Source organism: Piliocolobus tephrosceles, chromosome 18 (assembly GCF_002776525.5).
Source record: "Piliocolobus tephrosceles isolate RC106 chromosome 18, ASM277652v3, whole genome shotgun sequence".
In the NCBI taxonomy this organism is placed as follows: Eukaryota; Metazoa; Chordata; class Mammalia; order Primates; family Cercopithecidae; genus Piliocolobus; species Piliocolobus tephrosceles.
In genome coordinates this window covers 1,118,756-1,126,909 of record NC_045451.1, presented here as the reverse complement: position 1 = coordinate 1,126,909, position 8,154 = coordinate 1,118,756, and the positions used below count along the sequence as shown (strand labels likewise).

At 43.5% G+C, this 8,154-nt stretch overlaps 1 protein-coding gene across 1 annotated transcript in view; it reads left to right on the top strand.

Annotated features, from left to right (window-relative positions):
• Positions 1 to 85: 85 nt before the first annotated feature.
• SALL3 (spalt like transcription factor 3) overlaps positions 86 to 8,154 on the top strand; it is a 19,805-nt gene continuing 11,736 nt past the window's right edge. The window contains exon 1 of the mRNA XM_023224816.2: positions 86 to 167. Within this exon, the coding sequence (XP_023080584.1) occupies positions 86 to 167 (82 nt within the window). The remainder of the gene's footprint in view (positions 168 to 8,154) is intronic.

Sequence of the window (8,154 nt, the reverse complement as noted above, 5' to 3'; positions counted from 1 at the left end):
CCGCCCCACGCCCGCCCCGCGCCGTCCCCGCCGGCCGCCCCGCTGATGCCGCTGCCCCGCGCGGGGCCCGAGCGCCGCTAGCAGCATGTCTCGGCGCAAGCAGGCCAAGCCCCAGCACCTCAAGTCGGACGAGGAGCTGCCGCCGCCGGACGGGGCTCCCGAGCACGGTGAGGGCCGGGGCTGCGGGGTGGCCGGGGGTCTGGGGGGTCTGGGGCTGCCCACCGGGCTGGGGAAGCGCGTGCGGCGGGAGCGGGAGAAAGTTCCCTGCTTCCCGCGAGCAAGTGTCCGTCCCGCGCCAGGCCGGCCGCGGGCACCCGGGTACTTCGCCGGAGCGCGCGCGACCGCGGAGAGAGTTGTGGGCGAAGTAAACTTGGCTCCTCTCCTCGGAGTCGGGGAGCTGCCCGCGGAGGGCGCCGAGGCCGCGACCGGCTTGAGGACGGCTCGAAGGCCGGAGCGGGAGGGAGTCCACGGTGCCTTCGCCTCCGCGCCGCCCCCCGGGGTCTGTGCGCCAGGACGCTGGGGCCGGCCTCGGCGACCCCGGGGCGAGCGCGGCGGCGGGGTAGGCAACCGGAGCCCACTTACCGCTGGACGCGGGTCGGGGACCCCGCCGCCCGGCCAGCTTTGTTCGGCGCCTCGGGGCCCGCGCCCCCTCCCCGGCCCCGCCTGTGCCCCCGGCCCCCCGCACCGCCTCGGGTGACCCGCGGTGTCCCAGCGCGTTGACGCAGCCTGTGATCTTGCGAGGCCAGGAGAAGGTCGGGGGCTCGGCCCTGCCTAATGGCCGCCTGGGGAATTAAGCTGGGGGCGAGCGCGGCGGCCTGGGCCTGGCCCTGGCCCCTGCTTGCGGCAGAACCCCGGCGTGTTTCCGGGGCGTTCATTGCAGGGACTGCGCGGGCCTTTTCTCCCGTCTTTTTGGATCCGCCGAGGCCGGGCGCTGGAGACGCCTTGGCAGTCATTTCGCTGGTAGGAGCCTCATCTTCGAAACATCCAAAAGCGAAGGGCAGGCGCCGCGAAAGTTAGAGACTGGCGAAGGGCTGGACTTTCCAGAGTGGCCCGTTTCCCCGCAAAGTTTGGGGCGCCCCCACCCCCTTCGTCGAGTTAAAACCTCGGCCCGCGGCGCCCAGGCTTCGGCGCGCCCCGCGGGGCCCCCAGGGCGCCAGGATGGAGGGCCGAGGAGGGGCGGCCCCGCGACCCCGAGCCTGCAGCACAGCTCGCAGTAAAATAATTTGCTCCTTAAAAAAATAGGCAGGCCAACTTTTATGATTGACCTATTACAAGTTGTTGGAGGCAGATGGTGATCTTTTTACTCTGAGAATGAGACTGTCTGCGAAAAGGAAACGGGGCGGAAGAGTTTCCCAGCCAGTGGAGTAAAGTTTGACAAAGCAGGTAGACACCCATGTCGGATGAGAACGAGAGAGCATGCTTCTGACGCGGCTGGAGAATTAATGAATTAAATAAAATTAGTGAGTTCGCTGGGGTCTTTTTGTTGCAGTGGAGGTAAGGGAGTCTTATCTGTGTAGCCAAGTCAGCCAAGATTAGAACAGGCGATATGCTAAAAAGAAACGCTTGCATATGGTGGGTAGATTAAGGACAAAGAATCTTTTTGTCATGGAAATGGATTTTTTTTTTGTTTTGTTTACTTCATCACGTAGAATTTCTCACACTTGGTTTGTTTTGTATCGCCCTCAATGACTACATGATCAAATGAATGGATTTATTTCTGCCGAATGAGAAAGACAGTCTTTCCTTCAAAAGAACTACATTGCATCCCAGTGAGGAATTTTAAAGCTTTATTATTGTAGCTCCTGAATAGCTTAAAATCGGCTTTCACAGCCGCCCCAAAATGCAACAATGTAAATACTTCTCAGCTTTGTAGGGTCGTTATCAAAATGTGCAATGTCTCCTTTTATTAAAGCATATTTTAATTAATAGAGTAAACCCCCTTGTATTTAACAATTAACAAGCTGAGGCACTGCTATTCATTTTTAATTTCACTTCAGAAATGTGAGCATGCTGAACTTAATAGTGTAAACATGTGGAGGGCTATATCGCCTATATTTGAAAGCCTAAGATGGGATAAATTATTCACAAGTTCTACTTTGAATTCCTCTTGTTGCTGCTCGAATTTATTTAGAGATGCAAAATATTCAGGTTTTTTACCCATGGTAGAATTAAAGTTCTTGTCAAGCCTGTGTTTTTTACAACATCCAGAGTTGTAATCCAGACGTTGCCACAGTTCCTGGTGATATTTTGCAACAGGCCCGAAATACCGTCTGGGGCTGAGTCTTGGTCGAGCAGTTTCCATGCTTGTTTGAGATAGTTTAGGCAAACTATTTTTTTAAAGTTCTTTCTTATTTAATTATATTCGAAGCAGCTTGTTCAAGGAGCATAACAGACACTCTGTTCCGTGTTAAGTCAAGGAATGCCCCATTTGTGTATTACTCGGTCGCACTCAGCATCGTTCCTAAGATAACTAAGTAAAAATTTTTAAAAGATAAATGGGTGTGGAAACCAAATTACTCCAACCTGAATCAGATCTCCTCAAAATTTTAATTTTGTTAAATGCAATGGAAATAAACAGACCGTGCCGGAAGTTACAAGTGAGCTGAGTTAGTTTAGTGTTTTAGAAACGAGGTAAATAATTCCTTTGTATCACTCGGGGAGTGACATATTAATTAAAGCAGCAGGTCCATCTACATGCAGTAGAATGGAAAGCTACTGATAATGTCATGCAGAACAAATATTATATGCAAAAATGTTTAGTATAATGGGGGACAGAGATGCAGTCACATTAATTTACAGCACAAAGCCTGCATCTCTTAAAAAAGAATTATGATTTATTTTTGAAGCAATGAAAAGATTCTATACAAAAATAACTGGTGCTACCCAAACTTTATCACTACAGGAATTAAACATGACGTGTCTAGAATGAGAAAAAGTAAGGATAATTTATGTAAAGTTCTCAAGTCATCCTTTTGTACAAAAAAAAATTTATTGAGACATTCCTAACAGAAATTGTCTTTTAAAATTACTTACTTGCAAATGATCTCATTCCTATTTTAGAAGAAAAGGTGCTGCAGCTTTGGGATCCAGTTAACTTTGCACCACTAGTAATCCTGTGAGCCAGCTGAATATTTTTGTTCTAAGAAAAATTAATTAAAACTTCCAATGACAGTTATATGCCCACTAAGAACTTTAAAAAGATACAATATTGCTACTCTTTATTGTAATAAAATATAATTTAAGAAAGATGTATTTTATTGTTAGAATATATGTATTTAAGAAAGAACAAAAGGATATTATAATTTAAAGCCATTTACCATCCTGTATTTTGTTTGTTAGCACTAATTGCTTCAAAGTGTGTGTGTCTGTTTCTGCCAGGTTAGAAGTATATGGCTGTCTTAAAAATGCTTTTAAATGTGTTGAGCATGTGATTTAAGAATTTACCAGTGGTATTCACAGACTGTGTTTGAATTAAGGGAAAGAAGCTCGGCCACCAGTGCTTGGTGCAGGATCTTTTTCTTTTATCTGTATATGCATGGTTTGCCCTCAGTGCTCGCCCAGCACACTACACACATTTACAATTCAGCATACCAAAAGGAACAATGCAGGAGCCACTTTCTAACATTCACAGGCAGATTGCTTTCTCTGAAACATGAAAGGTAAAAAGTAAGTAACCGGGTTGGGTGAGGGGAGAGGAAAAGAAGACTTTGCAAACATTTCTTTTAAAAACAACATTAAAAAACTTAACCTCTTTTAAAATGCACGTTTCTGTGATCAACAAAAAAGCATGCCAATTAATTCCCACCTTAGAGACAGCTGATTATGTAACAGTTTGGGAATTTTATGTGCAATACATTTTCAACTTCCATGGCATATGCATTATCCAGTGTTTTTAGATCTGTTGTTCAAAGCCAGAAAAAGGTATGGAGTAACAGCAGGAATTACTTAGCAAGCTGATTCTTTTTTGTATACAAGATGATGGCAAAAGTGGGTCAAATTTCATTTCCAACTGCAATCTCTAAAAAGCTGTACCATTCATCTCCAGATAGCCCTAAGAATATTTTCTTTTGGGGGGAATTAAGCAAAAGCACAACCAGGGTTTCTATTCTGTGTGCTGACCATTCGTTGGAATTTAGCATTCTTACAAGTATTGGCACTGGCTTTTATTTAAGTACAATAAAAATCTTTTTCACTTCTAATGAGGATGTGCACCGTCTTTCAGTGCTGCCAGATAGTTTCAAGAAGCATAACTTCTAAATATAACAGGAAGGACTTTTGTTTTTATTAGTTTTTATTTTCCTACATGATTTGTTGAACAGTTGCCAGAATATGACCAACATGTTTTAGTCTTGGAAGGACAGGTTTGTAATTACAGCATACCTTAATTACTACACATTTCAAACACAATGAAACAAAATGTATGTAAAAATGGAGCAATTTAATATTCCAGTAAACTTTTATTTTAAAAAACCTGTCTAGGGTTATTTCTCGTGTAATTTCAACACATTTATGATTTAAAATGCAGCTAACTGACTTCCAAGCAAACCAGGCCAGTCATGTTCCAGAAAGTATAAAATATTAATTGTAATAAAATAATGGAATGGTCTCTATGTTAGAGATGAAGATTGATTTGTTTCTTAATTAAAGGGAAGAGTTCTCGAGACTGAGACGGTGTCCACCAAGGGGATCCAATAATGCCAGTGTGGCATCTAAATATTTTCCTCTGTGGGCCTGTCTTTTTCAATCACCTTCAGATTAGTTATGCTTACTATCTAAAATCCCTACCCCCTTTGCATTCTCTGCGAGCATTAGCAGCCAGCTCGGCGCAGAAAGCCTTTTTTGTCTGATGTCTGAAAAGGTGGGGTTGCAGAGTGCTGGCCAGCTTCCGACCGTCTCTCCCTGAAGGTGGGTAGTTAGAAGTGCTTTGACAAGCCTTGCTGATTTAACCTTTGCCTGCTTTGCCCTGCCAGGGGTGGCCACTAGATGTCAAGCTCATAATACAATTAGTGCATCTGTGCTGTTGACCTTGGCAACAGGGCTCACCACTGTTCTGTTAAGTGTTAACACTGAATCTGAGTGTTAACTAGAGATCCCGCGAGTTTGCGCCGTGCTGCACAGCTTCTCACACGCCATCTAGTTCAGCACAAGTGTTTATAGTTCTTAAAGAAGAGAAAACGGCTTTCTTTTGTGTAGCTATTGCATCTTGAACTGTTTAATTAACCCTGCAGGTGCCACGGCACTTTGTCGTGATCCCTGAGCATTCCTGGTCCTCTTTTTGAGAGTGACCTTCGCCGCACTGTTTGGTAATTCTGTTGTAGGATCTGTGTACGTGCAGAGTCACTGGCTTCAACGACCCAGGGCAGTGGCTTTTCCAGGATGACTTTTTGCGTATGTGCAGACTTTGCCTGTAGAAATGAAACGGTGCCATGAAGTGCTGACACATGATGGAAATAATTCCATCACCTGATCCGGAGTGTGAGCGGGCTGATGGTCACAGCTGATCATAGCCTTGTTTCTGGACCCACCGTGGCTCATGTGCCCCTCTAGAGCTGTTTAGATGTAGGCATTTATACGTCTACGTGGTTTTGCATATTTATTTCTATGCATAGTGGATTTGAAAAACGGACAGTGTTTAGGTGCTTTCAAGTAGGCATGTCATGAAATAGCATGTTTAATTTCGTGTGTCACATCAGTGAGACCATAGCCTTTGAATTTAAACCATCTGCATCTTCACCAAAAGTGATTTAGCAAAACCTTGTTTTCACCCCCTCATCAAATTTCGATTGAAATTGTTTGTGTCAGCTGACATATTTTCAGGTCTGTGTATTTTTCATTAGGCATAGATAGTGATACATGTGCATTCGTTGTGAGTGTGCTTACAGCCTAACATCTACACGAAAGAACTATTGTGCAACCTTGAAGTGTAACAAACATCGTATTATTTGAAGCAGCATCCAGGGCAGATAGTTAAAGCAAGTGGGAATGCTGTCCAGCTTCCATCTGCATGTACCCATAAAGGCAACAGTGTCTCCTCCCGGGTGCTTCACTGCACAGGTTAAAAACTGCAAATGTTTTAAACAGAAGACAGTTGGTGACTGTGCCACAGGTGGTCGTGACTTAACAAATTTGAGGTGTGGGCCACTGTGTCGACGCGCGGGACTGTGCGGTCAGAGCCGCGATGAGCATGGCAAGAGTGCCCTCCACTGTTCAGCGCTGTGTGCACACACTCTGAGGTCTCCCGGAAAAGGACAGAAAATTTTTCTATTGCGTCTGGAATTTCTTCTACATTGTTAAACACAGTAGGGGTCTCTATTTGTCTCCTCCTGTTTCACAGCTTGGGCTCAGTATGTGATAATTCATCTTTCTTTATGGGATTCAAAGCTATCATAAGGAGTTAAAAAGAATTAATTTGCAAGAAAATAAGTGTCTCCTAACAATTGAGGAAAACTGGAAAAATGCTTTCTGGATTTTAAGAGATGGAAAGGCAAAGGAAAAAGTCCGTTTTCCTTTCCTGAAAATCCACGTGGCATTTTAAAGTTACTAATTGAAGTGGATAAGTTAACATCCCTTTCCCTGCACTAAACAATTCTGCTGCTGCTTTTGTTAATTGTAATGAATAAAAAATATGCAGCAAAAGTGTACTGAAGGTGAGCTTTTGAGATTGATAAAAAAAAATTATAGAACGGCTATTTTAATACTACTTTGTAATTGGTTAGCTTACTTACAAGCCACTGTACTTGAAATGCTAAGAACTGTAGCTTGAAATTTTTGAAGAAAGCATTGTCTTAAATATATGTATATACAGCATATCTTAAGTTATACATTTCATAAACAAACATAAAATGTATGTAAAAATTAAGCATTTTAATACTATTCCAAGTAAACTTCTTTTTTTTTAAACTTTTAGGTTATTTCTCATGTAATTTCTCATGTAAAACCAAATCAAAGGATTGGTTTGCTTGGAAATCACACAGCTGCATTTTACACACACACACACACACACACACACACACACACACACTACAATGATGTTTTTCACTCGTGGCTTTTAAAAGATGATCCAGGCTAAAAATCCTGCCTGTCTTACTGATACCTCGTTCCTTAGAAGATAGGTAGATTCTGTAACAGACCAGGGATCAAAGCTGAGCGAAGACCAAAAACAGTCTGAGGGGTTCCTTTCACACCGAGAGTCACTCCTAAGAATAGGAACAGTTTTGTTAAACATTCTGTGTATATTTTATTAGTGAGAAGGGGAAAATACATGTAGTTTTTTAAACTATCGTCTTTGAAGCTACGCTTTTGCTTTCTCTGAAAGGTATATGGGGCCTTCCTCTCCTCTTCTGTATAACTGAGAACCACAGGAGGGAGTGTGCACACGGTGACACAGACCCTGAAAATCTAGCTGTAAAAAGCAGATATTGGGATCGCTGTAAATTAAATGGGAAAAAAACCTAGATTTTTATCCCGTGTAGTGCAGATGGCCAGTGTGGCACCGTGGGTGTGGTGCTTAGTTTGAGATCAGCTGAGGGGGGCTGTGGTGCAGCAGCTCCTGAGGCCTCCTTCACGTCCACACAGAAGCAGTACAGCAAATGGGTTGGTACTTCCTAAAAGTAGCCCTGGCCAAATATTCCCATTCACCAAGAAGGGAAGACTGTTCGCTCAGTTCTGTTAGTTGGTGAACTGGTTGGCATTTTTCTTGACTTGTTCTAATATAATCCCATTCCTGCCCATCCCCTGCCTGTTCACAGTTTCACATCTCTTAGCTGTTGAACAGTGTGCAAAAAATAAGTTCCTTTGACATTAATGATAACGTTTGCAATGCTTGCTTTTTAATTTGCCCCTTAAAGAGAGGAAGAAAATGAAAATTGCATTGGAAATAAATTTCTCAAACTTGTCACTGTTGTACTGTTGTTACAGTGCCTTGCTGACATGGTTTTGCCTTGACAAAAAGTTTAGGCCATATTAATTAACGTAGTAACTTATATTTTTGGAGCATACAGGCCAGTTCAAAATACAAGTTTAATTTTAAAAGATGGTTAAATACATTTGAATCTGACATATGATGGCAGGATTAAAGGGCTTTAGAAGTGTATATGATAAAATTGTGGACTAAATTCAGATTTTTCCCATATGGGTTTGCTTGTTATAGACAGC